Source organism: Pimephales promelas, chromosome 10 (assembly GCF_988280905.1).
Source record: "Pimephales promelas chromosome 10, fPimPro1.hap1.1, whole genome shotgun sequence".
Taxonomy (NCBI): Eukaryota; Metazoa; Chordata; class Actinopteri; order Cypriniformes; family Leuciscidae; genus Pimephales; species Pimephales promelas.
The window spans coordinates 14774252-14790725 of record NC_142778.1 but is presented as its reverse complement, the minus strand read 5'-3'; the positions used below and the strand labels follow the sequence as shown (position 1 = coordinate 14790725).

Below are 16474 nucleotides of genomic sequence, written 5' to 3'. Positions count from 1 at the left end.
CATAAAACGCCTAATTGCAAACATATGCATATGCACACACATTTGTCCTTCTAACTTCATTCTAATGCAAATGAATTTGAAGCATTCTATATGAGAATTTAGAGAGTTAATTTCTCTGAATGTGTGACCTTTTGCAGAGCCTTTCGTCACTATTGTGAACTTTTTCTTCTAAAGTGTTAATAACACAGAAGCGAAGGCCAGGAGACATGGTTGTATCTTCAGCAGGATTCTTTATTGAGAACACGAGCAGTAGGTAGCTGTAGTCATCAAGCCTAGTCTAAGGGAATCTTACATTTTTAATTTATGTACATTAAAATTTCATTACATTACAACAATTAATTACATGGAGCTGGCATGTAAATGAAGTACAGGAGTTAGCCCATTTCCCCAGTCCTGATCTCATCAGCATAACAGTCTCATTCACATATCTTGATGATAATCCAATCAAGCTAACTATTCAACGACTGAGCAAGATTAAATACAAAGAGTCTCAGTAATCTGATACATTTAACTTACAATAGAGAGAACAGGACTGGCAGGACTCTCATGCTTAACAGGTGATATCATTATCATCATCATAACCTTAAAATGTAAAAAACAAAGTACATGACTTTCTCAGTTTATATACAATTGTATTGGAACCTAAATTAAACATTTAATAAATGTGTAATACAACACTCTCAGCAAATATACGGCACTGTGACATACAACACCTAAGAGAATGCAAAGAAGTTGCTCATGGTAATACCAACTATCCTCAAAGCAAGTTCAAACACAAATATAGCTGCGAGCAGCGATTACGGGCCCAAGCCGGTGGCACCGCAACCCCGGTTCCTTTAGTTACCTAAACTTTGGCCCTTCATCACTGCTTATATAAATATAATAGGCCTACAGACACCATGGATTTAACGGACGCCTTATATATGTACACAAGGCTGAAAATTCATATGAAGTGTGCCATTTGGGACAGGGCCTATGATCGCGAACACCAATGTTCCCTCTAATTTTTTTTTCTAATAATCCTAAGGAAAACAATAGGGCTCTGCGCCCTTTTAGGGCATTGGCCCTAATAATCCTAATGAAAACAATAGGGCCTTCACCCTTTCAGGGCTTGGGACCTCATAAACACAATTTAAAGTTAGCATTAAATGTGAGTTGCAATCATGCGTTTTCCTATCTATCGTGACATATATTAAAGCCACACTGTGGAACTCTTCAACCTTTATAACATATTACCAAAACCCATTGATATGGTACATCGACTTACAATAGGTTGAATGACGCGTCTGCCGTATCCTGAAGGTGTCTGTATCGCTTTTACAAGCACTATGTAACTTCGGGTTTCGGGTAGGAACCCGAGCACAAAAAGAACTACAAAATTTGACCGCTTTCTGGCATACGTCACTTCCCCCACCACCCCAAAACTTCCTCAGATTCTGATGTTACTGCTACTCGCAACTTGCATGTGATTGCCGTCTGTATTGCCGTCGTCATGGTCGAACAACAGCTACAAGGAAGAAGGCAACGGTTTTATCAGAGGACACTAAAAAAGAAAAGGGGAAAGTGACAAATTAAAAGCCAGGACGAGGATTAACACATTGGTCTAGCTTTCGCTTTGCTCGCTGGCGTGAGCTAAAGGAGGAGGAGGGGTGCCCGACCGATGCTGAAAACTTGCCTGCACACAAATGCTGTTTCCAAGGTAAACCAGATAAATTCATATAAGCAGTGTAGTATTTTCTGGTATTCCGGCCACAGCCGATGGTGTTATGAGTGTAATAAAATGCCCACAGCCCAGAGTTCATTTCTAATAATAATAATAATAATAATAATAATAATACATTTTATTTAACAGCGCCTTTCTAAGCACTCAAGGTCGCTTTACAGAATAAAAACAGGGAACACAAGAGTATAAAACAGTCGGAGACGGACAAGAACAGTGTATTTACAAATAAGCAAGCTGGAACAGGTGGGTTTTGAGTCTGGTTTTAAACAGGGGGAGAGAGTTAACACTGCGGAGGTCAGGCGGGAGTGAGTTCCAGAGCTGGGGAGCAGAGCAGCTAAAGGCTCTGCTCCCCATGGTGACAAGTCGAGCAGGGGGTACAGTGAGGTGAATGGAAGAGGAAGATCTGAGGGAGCGGGAGGAGGTGGCGATGTGGAGGAGGTCAGATAGATATGGAGGAGCAAGGTTATGGATAGATTTGAAAGTATGAAGAAGGATTTTAAATTGTATTCTGAATTGAACCGGGAGCCAATGGAGCTGTTGAAGGACAGGGGTTATATGATGAAAAGAGGGGGTTCTGGTGATGACACGAGCAGCTGAATTCTGAAGAATTTGGAGTTTATGGAGAGATTTTTGAGGGAGGCCAAAAAGAAAAGAGTTGCAGTAATCAAGGCGGGAGGTGATGAGGCTGTGGATAAGGATAGAGGCAGTGTGAGAGGTAAGGGAGGGACGGAGGCGGTTAATGTTGCGAAGGTGGAAGAATGCAGACCGGCAGATGTTATTAATGTGTGACTGAAAAGATAGGGAGGAGTCAAGGATTACGCCCAGACTCTTGACCTGAGGGGAGGGGGAGACCAAGGAATTGTCAATGGGTAATGGGAAACTATTAATTTTGGAAAGTGTGGATTTGGTGGCTACAAGAAGGAGTTCAGTTTTATCACTGTTAAGTTTTAGGAAGTTTGAGGTGAACCAGTCTTTAATTTCAAGTAAGCAGTTAGTAAGGGACAAGGGGGGGAGCGAGGAGGTGGGTTTGCTGGATATATAGAGCTGAGTGTCATCTGCTTATCAATGAAAATGAATGTTGAATTTGCGGAAAATATTACCAAGGGGAAGTAGGTAGGTGATGAAAAGGAGGGGGCCAAGAACTGAACCTTGAGGGACACCAGAAGTGACAGGGCAGGGGTGGGATGTGAAAGATTTGAGTTGAATAAACTGAGTGCGGTCAGAGAGATATGAGTGGAACCAATCAAGAGGAGTATGGGAGATGCCAAGAGAAGAGAGTCTATTGAGGAGAGTGGTGTGAGAAATGGTATCAAAGGCCGCACTAAGATCAAGAAGGATGAGGATGGAGATGAGTCCAGAGTCAGCAGCTATGAGTAGATCATTGGTGATTTTTGTTAGGGCAGTTTCGGTACTGTGGGAGGGGCGAAAACCAGACTGGAAAGGTTCATAAAGACTGTTGAGGGTAAGATAGGCGTGGAGTTGAGCAGACACTATTTTTTCAAGGATTTTAGAAATAAAGAGAAGATTTGAGATGGGACGAAGATTATTATAGTTAGTTGGATCTAAGCCAGATTTTTTCAGAATCGGAGAGACAGAAGCAGTTTTGAAAAGTGAGGGGACAATACCAGAGGAAAGAGAGGAATGAATAATAGAGGTTATGAGGGGGAGGAGGGAAGTGAGACAGGTTTTGACCAGAACTGTGGGGAGGGGGTTAAGAGAACAGGTTGAGGACTTGGATTTACGTATGAGATCAGAAATTTTGGAGGAGGAGGGCAATAAAAAGCAACAAAATGACTGGCTATTAGGGAGGGGCAAATGGGGAGGGGGAGGCAAGGAGGTCGAAAGTAATTGCTCATGAATGGAGTTGATTTTGTTATTAAAAAAGATAATCAATGAGTTACAGGTCTCGCTAGAGTACATGTGGGAGGGTTGGGAATCAGGGGGGTTAAAAATTTTGTGCATTATTGAGAAGAGAGACCTGGAATTTCCTTCGTTAGAGCAGATGAGATCAGAATAGTAGTTTGATTTAATTAAAGCTATTGAATTTGAATAGAGAAGAAGATGAGTTGTGTGCATTTCTTTGTGAATGTGGAGACCAGTTTTTTTATAGAGGCGTTCAAGTTGGCGACCCTTGGCTTTCATGAGGCGGAGCTCTGATGAGAACCAAGGGGCAGAGCGGGAAAAGGACACAGATCGGGTTTTGAGAGGGGCGAGGGAGTTAAGAATATTGCAAAGTCCAGAGTTATAATGGATGGTGAGGTGGTCCGGAGACGAAAGATCAGGAATAGGCAAATTTTCAATGTAGGAGGATATGATGTCTGGATCAATGTTTTTAATATATCGAAACGAAATCTGGCGGACTGGCTTAATTACAGAGAGAGACAGGGAGATATTAAAGGACAAAAGAAAATGTGAACATCATCAGCTGAACAATTGGAGGGAATTAAACCAGAGCAACAAATCAAATCAAGTGAGTTTTATGTGGGTGGGGAAATCAACAAACTTATGGAATCCAAAACTGTCTAAACAGGAGGTAAAGTCTCTGGTGAGTGGGAGGTTTGTATTGTCCATATGTATATTAAAATCACCTAGGAGAATGACATTAGGAGAGAGAGCAGAGAGGAGGGTGAGTAGTGTGGAGAATTCGTTTAAAAAGTCACTGTGTGGTTTGGGAGGACGGTAGACTGTGGCAATAACTGTGGGAGTGGGACCAGGCAGTTGAAATACAGAACAATCCATGTAGCGGAAAACTGGAATGGAGACTGGCAACAACTTCCACTTCTTGCGATAGAGCAGCGCGAGACCACCCCCGCGGCCAGAGCCACGAGGATGAGAATGGTAAACAAACCCAGGTGGAGTGGATGCATTGAGCTGGAAGAAGTCACCGGGTTGTTGCCAGGTCTCCGTAAGACAGAGGAAGTCCAGCTTACGGTCAACGAGGAGATCCTGGATAAGCTGACCCTTGTTAGTGAGAGAGCGGACATTCAGGAGACCAAAGTTGACAGTAGAGTTGTTGTAGCCAGGGGCGGGGCATGCTGCCTTAGCAAGGTAAGCAAGCGAACCGCAGTCAGCGGCCCGATTTGAGCATCGGTGAGAACGGCGAGCAGTGGACCAGAATGATGTTATCGGATTGGAGTTGTCGAAGTGGAAATTCCGGTGAGATCCGTGGTGGAAGTATCTCCGGCGGGGAAGGAGCGCGATCTCTGGGTGTAGCTGTAGAACTGGCGGGGGAGGCACAGACAGGAGCCCGCGGAGCAGTAGGAGAACAGCCGCTGTATATAGGGTCAGACCTGCCCCGGGTCGATGTAGAATTGAAAGAACAGTCCAGAGGAGGATAAACTACGTGTAAAACTTGCAAGCCCACATTGTTGAACAGGCAGCTAGCCAACAGTAGCGGCAGCATAGAGTCGAGAAGATGAGTGGAGAATGAGGTTAGTATACCACACTCACACACCGAAGCATCAGGATGGCAACTTAAATGAGAACGTTCCAAGCGAGGCGAAGGCTTTTACTCTCGCTTGAGTGTAGATACACGGTCCAGTGATCCGTCAGAACGTTAAAATAACGTAAAATAGTTAAAAATTATTTAAAAAATAGTTGCCGGAGAGCAGCGGCTGCTAGACGCGACAGCGTCCACTCGATTTCTACACACAAACACAGCCCGCCTCAGTGCAGGGCTCGCATTAATAAAATCGACTCAACGTGTCAACATGCCCACGACTCAGTAGAACCTACAAACACTACACACCACGGTCCCACGGTTTCTGTAAAAATAAACCAACACATATAACGTTACAGTCAGCTCTGGCCGAAGGTGTTTTCAGTGCAGTAAATGTGCCCGCTGTCCCGTGCACACATTCACTCACAGACATGATAAGCCCCGCAAGCTCACCCGACTCGGTCTTTCTCATCAGACTGCTATAGGGAATCGAGCGCGGCAAGGCTGCCCGGCCCGCCTCAAACACTGCAAGCACACACAATCTAAAGACACAGGAGGCTGACCGTTTGACTGTTTGTTGACTTTAATTTGTGACTGTGCAGTGGAGCTTGTGGCCTCTAGGGACGCTAGATGTGAAATTTACAGGTCGAGCACCATCTAGCGGGCAAAAGTTTCGCAGTATGGCTTTAACACCCATGATGAGGAAAGTTACTTTTAAAAGTCATTACAAAATGCATTTGATATTGTGTTACTTTGTATGAAAAGTTACATTACATTTGCGTTACTTTTTCTCACCTTTTCTTTTTTCTGTTGAACAAAAAAGAAGATATTGTTGTAACCATGTTGGTAACCAGACATGGAACCAGACACTTTTTTTTTTTTTACTGTGGAAGACAATGGCTACCAATGGCTACAATGGCTTTGATTACTGACATTCATTAAAATATCTTCTTTTGTGTTCAACAGAAAAAAAAGGTTTGGAACAACTTGAGGGTGAGTAAGGCCACGTCCACATGAAGCCAGAGCTTCCCCTGATGATGTTTTTTTTTTCCTCGTTCTAAAAAAAAAACGTGTCTCGAAAAATATCTGTGTACACACAAAACCACTGAAACCGACTGAAAACTATGTAGTAGACATCCTAGACCAGTATGGGGCTGTAATTCTGCCATAGAGATCCACTAAAAATGCGAGAAGAAGCATGCTCATAAAACCTTGCGTGCTGTAGGCAGTAAAATAAAAGGCTATGAAGTAATATTACGCATGACATTTTTATATTACGATGACATTATCGTTTCACAAAATATATAGATTGGCCGTACACACGAAAACGCAAGGGTGTCGTTTTCAGATTTATCCACCCTGGAACCCGGTTTCAAAAAATAGCGGTTTCAGTGTCCCAAAACGCCTGATCCGTCTGGACGTAACACCAATTCGACAAAATATTTGTACATACTGTATACAGCTAAACGCGTCTCCGTGTGGACGGGGCCTAAGTGATGACAGAATTTTCATTTGTGGGTGAACTATCTCTTTAATAAAGTGTGATTAAATACATGGAGTATATGTGTAATTCAATACATTTAATTATTGCAGGTTTGTGTAATATTCTGATTTTGGATTTCACTGTTTTCCGTCATTTTTAGGAATACTGTGTTTTTGTGCAAGTGTCAAGTGAGATGAGTAAATTCAAGCTTACATTTAGTCTAGAACTACAGCCATCATGTTTATACAGCGCACACAACACCTAGTAACACATATAAGTAAAAAATAATGTGCATGGATAAACAGCAAAATTCCATAAAAACAAAAACTGTTCATTTTGATCTCATGGTAACTTTAAACAGAACCAGATTACAATTCATATGTGCAGTTTTTCACAGAAGAACCTTGCAGCTCAAGCTATACCACTCTTCTCTCTATTTGTCTCTCTCTGTTTGTGACAACACTTGTGCGCACACATTACACAATTAATGAATGAGACCCACTGACTGTTGCCAATGGAAGCCTGGTAATTGTAAGAATCACAATGTGAGACAAAGTTACACTGTGAGGTTGCAAAGAACTGTTTATTTATTTATTTGGGTGGGGAGACAAGATGATTAATTTAAATGATTAATTTAGTCGTCCCTACACTTGGACATTATTATCCAATTTTATATTGAATATTTCAACTTCCTGAGCACTAATTGCATTGCAATCTAAAACCACCCTGTCACACCATGTAATTGCAGTTCAGCTGTATGTGTGTGCATGAACAGACTGGTGTGAGATCTACTGACCTCCTAACTGGACACAGCAAAGTCGTGATTGTGCTGAACCCTTTAGACATCTGCTTGTACCAAATGTGCCAGCAGAACTTTCCCACACTGCTCAAGCAGCAGATTGTGAATATGGTTACATCATTGAGTGTGTGTAATGCATCACTGTGTACATGCAAAGCCAGTTTAAAAAGCACATGCATAATGTGTTTGGAAATAATTCACGATGAACACATGATGTGAAGACCCACAGCGAGGGAGCAGCATGTGTGTATGAGTTAAAAAAAAAGTATGAACAAGTATTCTGTTATGAGTAAAAAACAAACAGCAGCAAATACCCATAGGTCTGCTTGTTTCTTGTGGTACAGAGCACAACATGAAAGTGAAGGCAAGTAAATGACAAATCCAATGATTAAAAGGCAGACTAAAGTCTAAACTCTTCCCAGATAGCAAACTGACATTGAATCAACGTGGAAATATGACATCGAAACAACGTTGATCTGACATTGTTTTGCTCATCAAATTAACGTTGAACCAACGTCAGACGCGTCATTCTTTCAAAACTAACGGAAAATCAACTTGAAATCAACGCGTTGTTTCAACGTTATGAAAGCAAACCAATTTTCGATTTTCATTTAGCTTTGAAGAATGCCGCGTCTGACGTTGGTTCAACGTTAATTCGATGAGCAAAATCAACGTTGTTTCAATGTCATGAGAGACGTCGTTTTCACATTGATTCAATGTCAGTTTGCTGTCTGGGTTGCTAATTTCTGTGAGAGAAAAAAAGGAGCATATAGTTGTGTTCACATCTCCAAACAAATCATTTCACTCCACATTCTTTAAATAGTTGGATTAATCTTTCCAAGTAACTAGAATTTGTGTAACTCTACTCTACTCTACTCAATCTGAGAAGGCCCTCAGCTGTGACATGGACATTACTGTGAACAGATTAAAGAGGTTTGTGGAAAAGAACAAAGATTGTACGCACATGCTTTATAAGATTAAGTACATATTTCCTCTCCATAAGACAGTCTGCATGTGCAAGATTTTACATGTATTGCTTGCATAGTTTATGCATTTTAGACAATGTTCCTCATTAGCTGATGTTACAGGCAAAATGTCAAACAGCAGTACATACGTATCTCTCTAGAACTGTTTGTTCTGTGATGTTTACTTTTCAAACCAACTTTTTAACTGGAGCTGAACTTACTGTTTATGGCACTTGGTTCTGTTAATGGTTTCTGAATGTATTTTTCTGCAATACCATAATACAAAACTCTAACAGTGTATTATAGAATATACAGCACTAAGTAGAAAAGACATTATGTTTCAGATTGTAGTCTGAAATGAATTTGATGTGAGAAAGTCTGCAGAAATGTTACAGTGTTAAGTGTAATGTAAATGTCTTTAACATTAAAAAATGTGCAGGCATGCAGTTTACATATTGGACACTTTGCAGCTGTTTTGCCACTACACCGTTATGCCCAGCAACGCTGCATGTAAATCATTATAATATGCTGATTTGTTGTTCAAGAAGCATTTCTTATTATTTTCATTGGAAACAGCTGTGCCTCTACTGTCACCTTTGATCAGTTTAGTGCATCCATGCTAAATAAAAGTAATAAGTTCAAACTTTTAAACGGTAGTAGAACTATTACCTGCAGTGGAAGAGCCTCTCCTCAATATTATTAACTCGTCTTTATCTTTAGGTCATGTCCCAAAAATATACAAGCTGGCTGTAATAAAACCGCTCATTAAGAAACCGCAATTAGATCCAAATAACTTGGCAAATTACAGACCCATCTCAAATCTTCCATTTATGTCCAAAATACTTGAAAAAGTAGTGTCCGCTCAATTGTGCTCTTTTTTGCAAGAAAATGATATCTATGAAAAATTCCAGTCAGGATTCAGACCGCATCATAGTACAGAAACTGCGCTAGTTAAAATTACAAATGATTTACTTTTAGCTTCTGACCAAGGCTGTATCTCAATACTAGTCCTACTTGATCTTAGCGCTGCGTTCGACACTATAGATCATATAATACTCTTGGATCGACTACAAAACTTCACCGGTGTCCAGGGACAGGCATTAAGCTGGTTTAGATCGTACTTATCGGACCGTTCTCATTTTGTCTGTTTAAATGGGAAAAAATCAAAGATAACGTCAGTAGACTATGGAGTACTGCAAGGATCGGTTTTAGGCCCTCTGCTATTCTCAATATATATGCTGCCACTTGGTATTATTATAAGAAAACATGGAATTAATTTCCACTGTTACGCTGACGACACTCAATTATATATTTCATCACGACCAGATGAAAACACTAACTCATCTAAAATGACAGAGTGTCTCAAAGATATAAAATGCTGGATGACGCGAAATTTCCTGCTATTAAATTCAGATAAAACGGAGGTATTACTTATTGGTCCAAAAAACTACTCACAAAACCTCTTACAATACAACTTTAATATAGACGGATGTCCTGTTACTTTATCCACAACAGTAAAAGACCTGGGTGTTATACTAGACCGCAACTTGTCTTTCGAAAATCATATTTCATATGTTACAAGAACAGCCTTTTTCCACCTTAGAAACATTGCTAAGCTACGTAACATGCTATCTGTTTCTGATGCTGAAAAATTAGTTCATGCATTCATGACCTTAAGACTAGATTACTGTAATGCTTTATTAGCTGGTTGTCCTGCATCCTCAATAAACAAGCTACAGTTAGTACAAAATGCAGCTGCTAGAGTTCTTACTAGGTCAAGAAAATATGATCATATAACACCGATTTTATCATCTCTACACTGGTTACCTATTAAGTTCCGCATCAACTACAAAATACTACTACTGACCTATAAAGCCCTAAATGGTTTAGCACCTATGTACTTAACGGACCTTCTTTCGCCCTACAATCCACCACGTTCCTTAAGATCACTAAATTCAAGGCTTCTGGTCATTCCTAGGATATCGAAGTCCAGTAAAGGAGGGAGGGCGTTCTCGCATTTAGCTCCAAAACTCTGGAATGGCCTTCCCGATACGGTCCGAGCCTCTGACTCGCTGACACAGTTTAAAACTAGATTAAAGACGCTTCTCTTTAGTCAAGCATTCACATAATGCTTATCTTCTAGTCCTCTGTTATGCCATACGGAACCGTTTGCCACTGAAACTGCTTAACGCACCAGTGGGGCTCGACAGCCTTTTAGACAAACGGGTCGGCGCGTATGGTTGGGTTGCGGAGAGTTCAGGTTACGGAGAGTTTGTGAGTTATAACGGAAATCATTATGAACATCAGCTATGCTAATTATTTCCCATCTGCCTTTCTGCTGTTATCTCGGGACGCTTGTCCCGAGAAAAATGGCGTTCGTCAGGTCCAGTTTTGTGTCCAGCCTCTCACGGGGATTTCGGATGCCCCAACGCCTGTGATGAGACGACTCAACGCCTGTGAAGAGACGACTCAACGCCTGCGATATGTTATGGCGCCGTTTGATTCATAAACAATATTTATATTTAATATTTATATTTAAACAATATGAATGTTAAGCCAGAGGAGAACTGGCCCCCGACTGAGCCTGGGTTCTCCCAAGGTTTTTTCTCCATCCAATCTGATGGAGTTTGGTTCCTTGCCACTGTCGCCTTGCTTTTGGCTTGCTTTGAGCTTGCTCAGTTGGGGTTATTTAGTGTTTAGCAATGTTGTTGATCTGTGTTGTGCTACTTTCATGTTATCAGTTTGAAGCTGCTTTGATACAATCTGTATTGTGAAAAGCGCTATATAAATAAATGTGACTTGACTAGTGCACATATATTACCTTTTTACATAGTACCTCACTATGGGGTTAGAATTGTTGCATTATGGGGGCGCTAGCGAGCAGGCAATGGAGTAGGTTGCACGTTTAGAGAGCTCTGCACAAAATTCAATTTTTTACCCTTTTAAATGGTGCTTTGGTAAATTGCGTGATACAAAAAGACTACCCAAGACTGTTCTGTATCTTCGAAGACAGCTTCTTAAAACTTACAGAATGACTGATATTTGGCGCTTTCAGAATCCTGGGCGCAGAGGCTACTCCTTCTATTCACCGGTTCACAAAACATATTCTCGAATCGATTATTTCATTGTTGATAATAGTTTACTTTCTACAGTCAGCAAATGTGAATACCAAGCAATAGTGATATCAGACCACGCTCCACTGTTAATTACTTTAAACTTGCCTACCACAAGCAGTGGGTATCGGCCGTGGAGATTTAATACATTACTTCTCTCAGATAATGAGTTTGTTAAATTTCTTTCTCAGGAAATACATGAGTTTTTAGAACATAACCGGACCCCAGGGGTGTCCTACTGTCTAATTTGGGAAACATTAAAAGCCTATCTCAGAGGCCAAATCATATCATATAGTGCCCGTGTAAAGAAAAAACAACAGGAAAGGCTTAAAAAGATAGAAATTGATATCTTGCAAGATAGAGAGCTTGATATCTTAAAAGATCTTATGAGAGGTTCTCTCGTATTGCGTAAGCTAGCTTATGCTATGGGAAAGATTCATCTTTGCTGAGAAGTTGAAGACATGAGACAAGCAGTTATTTATTTAATTCATAAAAAGGGTAAAAGTAAATTAGATTGTAGCTCATATCGACCTATCTCATTGTTAAATGTTGATAGTAAAATATTTGCCAAAATTTTAGCATGTCGATTAGAAATTGCTATACCTTCAATAGTGTCTAATGATCAGACTGGTTTTATTAAAAATCGATATTCATTCTATAATATACGCAGACTTTTGAATATCCTCCATTATCCCACTCCACCCGATATACCTGAGGTGCTTCTGTCACTTGATGCTGAAAAAGCATTTGATCGGGTGGAGTGGGACTACCTCTTCTATACCTTGAAGAAATTTGGCTTTGGTGCCAAATTCATTTCATGGATTAATGTTTTATATTCCTCTCCTGTATCAGCAATTCGGACAAACAATAACATCTCATCCTTTTTCCAATTAGGCCGCGGGACTAGACAGGGTTGCCCATTATCCACCTCATTATTTGCACTGATGATTGAGCCCCTGGCAGTGGCAATACGGTCCGATAATACTATGAAAGGCATACTGAGGGATGGATCCGAACATAAAGCGTCCCTTTATGCGGATGATACCCTCTTGTATGTGTCTGACCAGCTAAAGACCCTGCCTCATCTACTGTCATTACTTGATAGTTTTGGCAAAATATCAGGATATAAAATAAACATGCAAAAAAGCAAACTTATGCCGATTAACACTGCAGCCAGACTAATCTCATTTAACTCCTTACCGTTTAAATTGAGTAAAGATAAATTTAAGTATTTAGGTATATGGATTAAAAAACTAATTTTATTCCATTGATAGATTCTATAAAACAAGATTTTGAGCGTTGGGGTACATTACCGCTATCACTAGGAGACAGGATAAGCACTGTCAAGATGAATATCCTACCTAGATTTCTATATCTGTTCCAGTGTATCCCGATATTTTTAACTAAATCGTTTTTCCTACTGATAGACAGGCTGATATCAACTTTTATATGGAATGGGAAAAATGCACGCATCCGTAAAAGTGTTTTGCAGTGACACCGAGGTCATGGAGGACCATCATTACCCAATTTTCAGTACTATTATTGGGCAGCCAATGCTCGTTCTATGTTATGCTGGTTTAACTCGCATGCTAGTGGTCCTAAATGGCTGTCCCTTGAGAATTTGTCATGCCATCCTGCTTCTTTACATGCATTGCTCTGCTCAACATTGCCATCACCTCATCCAATATCAAAATACTCTCTGAATCCAGTGGTTAAACACTCCTTCAAAATATGGGGACAGTTTAGAAGACATTTTTCACTTAAAGACGTGTCAGTCTTCGCTCCCATAGCAAGAAATCACATGTTTACTCCTTCTATTATAGATGATTCTTTTGTAAAGAGTTTTTACAAAAGAAATGTAAAGAGTTTCACAAAAATGGACAAGTTGTGGTTTGTGACAGGCAGTTGTGTTTGTGACATTTTTTTTATTTATATTTGTAAATATTTTTTTTTTTTGCAAATCTCATTTTATTTAATTGTGAGTTTTATACATTTTTGTGAAACTCTTTTATTTATAACTCACAAATAAATAAAATGAGATTTGCACAAAATAAATATTTACAAATGTGTTTTATGTCACAAAAAGAACTGCCTGTCACAAACCACAACTCGTCCATTTTTTGTGAAACCCTTTACATTTATCTGTGGATCTTAATCTATTTATTTGTGAATTTGATGCATTTTTGTGAATCTCTTTACATTTGTTTGTGAATCTCAATCTATTTATTTGGAATAATGCAACAGTAGATAGACATAGGTGTGTGTGACGGGATTAGCAATCAAAATGGAATTACACATTAAAACTCAAGCCAAGAGTCGATTATCTATTTGATTGTAGAGACGGGACTGTTTCAAACTTTCTTGAAAACAGTCATTTTTTATTGCAACACTTTTTAGTGAAGAAATTACATAAATCACCTCAAAAGTTATACATTCAGAAAATTAAAAATGTTTTAATTATAGCATTGGCCAATAATGTTTTACCTGTTTGGCTGAAGTATTTAAAACTGACTTTTATTTTAACAGCGCTGAGAACACAGAGCCTGAGTGTAGATGCACAGGAGCTCTCATTTTACGTTATCGTTCCATTTTGTTCATGAAAAATAATACATTTTATTATTGAAAAATAATATTACAGAATTTCAGAAATTCTATCTAAACTATAAATCTGTTTCTTTTACAGATATTTTTTTAATCAAGTTCAAATCTTTTTTTTTTTGTATATTAATATATTTTCCTATTAATTATTTTTCTAATTTAGCAAATATGTAACACTTTACAGTAGAAAATGTTGTGCATGTTACATATATATATATATATATATATATATATATATTTAAAATATATATATATATATATACCCGTAGTATTTCACAAAAGTGAGTACACCCCTTACATTTCAGCAAACATTTTTAATCTTTCAAGGGACAATACTATAGAAATGAAACTTGGATATATTTTAGAGTAGTCAATGTGCTGCTTATATAGCAGTATATATTTACAGTCCTCTGAAAACAACTCAACGTACAACCATTATTGTCATAGCTGGCAACAAAAGTGAGTACACCCTGTGTGAACATGTCAAACCCGTGTCCAAAGTGTCAATATTTTGTGTGAGCACCATTGTTATCTACAGTAGCACTGCCTTAATCTTCATGAGCATGGAATTCACCAGAGCTGCACAGGTTGTTGCTGGGATCCTCTTCCACTCTTCCATAATGACATTACGGAGCTGCTAGATGTTAGACACATGGCGCTTCTCCACCTTCGGCTTGAGGATGCCCCACAGGTGCACGAAAGGGTCCAGGTCTGGAGACATACAGTACTTGGCCACTCCATCACCTTCACCTTAACCTTACTCAGCAAGGCAGTTGTCATCTTGGCGGTGTGTTTGGGGTCGTTATCATGCTGTTCAGCCCAGTTTCTGAAGGGAGAGCATCATGTTCTGCTTCAGAATGTCACAGTGTATGTTAGAATCCATGTTTCCCTCAATGAAGTGCAGCTCCCCAGTACCAGCAGCACTCATGCAGCCCCAGACCATGATGCTACCACCACCATGCTTGACTGCAGGCAAGACACAATTTTCTTGGTACTCCTCACAGGGGCATCGCCACACATGCTAGACACCATTTGAACCAAACAAGTTCATCTTAGTCTCATCAGACCACAGGAGATGGTTCCAGTAATACATGCTCTTGGACAGGTTGCTTTCAAACCTTGTGAGCCAGCTCCAAAAAAGGCTTCCTTCTGGGACGATGGCCATGTAAACTAACTTGTTGTAGTGTGTGGATGGTCTGAGCACTGACAAGCTGACCTTCCACTTTTGACGCACAGCACAAGGACTCAACTTATTTGACTGACCCGTGTGAGGCTTGTTCCAAGTGGAACCTGTCTTGGAAAACCTGTGTATGGCCCTGGTTTGTACTATAATACAGTTTCAGGGTGTTACCAATCTTCTTATAGCCTAGGCCATCTTTGTGGAGAGCAACAATTCTAATTTTCAAATCCTTAGAGAGTTATTTGCCATGAGGTGACATGTCGAACATCCAATGGTCAGTATGAGAGGATTGTACTCAAACCACAAATTTTATCTGCTCTAATACAAGATACAACAATTTGTTTGGTCCTGTCAAGCAGGTGAAAACATGAACATGATGAATAGGACATGTGGCTTTGCATGGTTAAAAGACATACAGCTATTATCACTTAGGGTGTACTCACGTTTGTTGCCAACTATTTTGACAATAATAGCTGTGTGTTGAGTTATTTTCAGTATATACAGTATAATGAATATATGTAAATAGTGAATCATAAATTTCCTTTAACAGGTTGTTTTATTCTCTTACCTTAATTTTAAACTCCAACTGGGAATTGATGGTGTACATCATTTCCGTTCTCTCCATTGTACGAGCGCCCTCATTACATTTCCTCACAAGCTGCATATACACACACACACAGACAAAAGATGTTGATTATTAACTAAGTATACAATGCTAGTATTAGACAACACTAGAAAAATCCACATTGGTAATTCATGGAATTTCTTACCTTGCTGACAGCATGCAGAGCTTTTTTACATGCCTCGTAAAGGATCGAATCTTTTGGCGTCTTCTGGCTTATGGTCTACAAGACAAAATTATCTTTAAACTGTTGGTGCTTTTGCAAACTGTCTAATATGCTAGGAATATAAAAAAGACTTGCAACAGAACTTGTTTCCTGTATACAGTATATAGTTTTTGTTTTATTATTCCTAAGCCTTTTGAATACTTTATATTTAAAGGAGTGCTCTCAAACTTTCTCTCACGCTTGTCTGATATTTCCCAGCTAAAGTTTTATTTGTTTCCAAGCTGTGGGAATAAAAAGAGAGAGAAGGAAAGAAAGTCAAACCCAATTTTCTCATAGCCAGAGTCAGCCAGCCCAGCTTTACTGTTTTAAACTCACCACCAAGCTCA

General features: G+C 39.6%; 1 protein-coding gene across 1 annotated transcript in view; it reads right to left on the bottom strand.

Annotated features, from left to right (window-relative positions):
* Positions 1 to 16474, bottom strand: part of LOC120486021 (rho guanine nucleotide exchange factor 26) — a 134875-nt gene that overhangs the window by 43140 nt on the left and 75261 nt on the right. Inside the window, 2 exon segments of the mRNA XM_039681860.2 lie at positions 15869 to 15958; positions 16071 to 16145. Of these exon segments, the coding sequence (XP_039537794.2) occupies positions 15869 to 15958; positions 16071 to 16145 (165 nt within the window).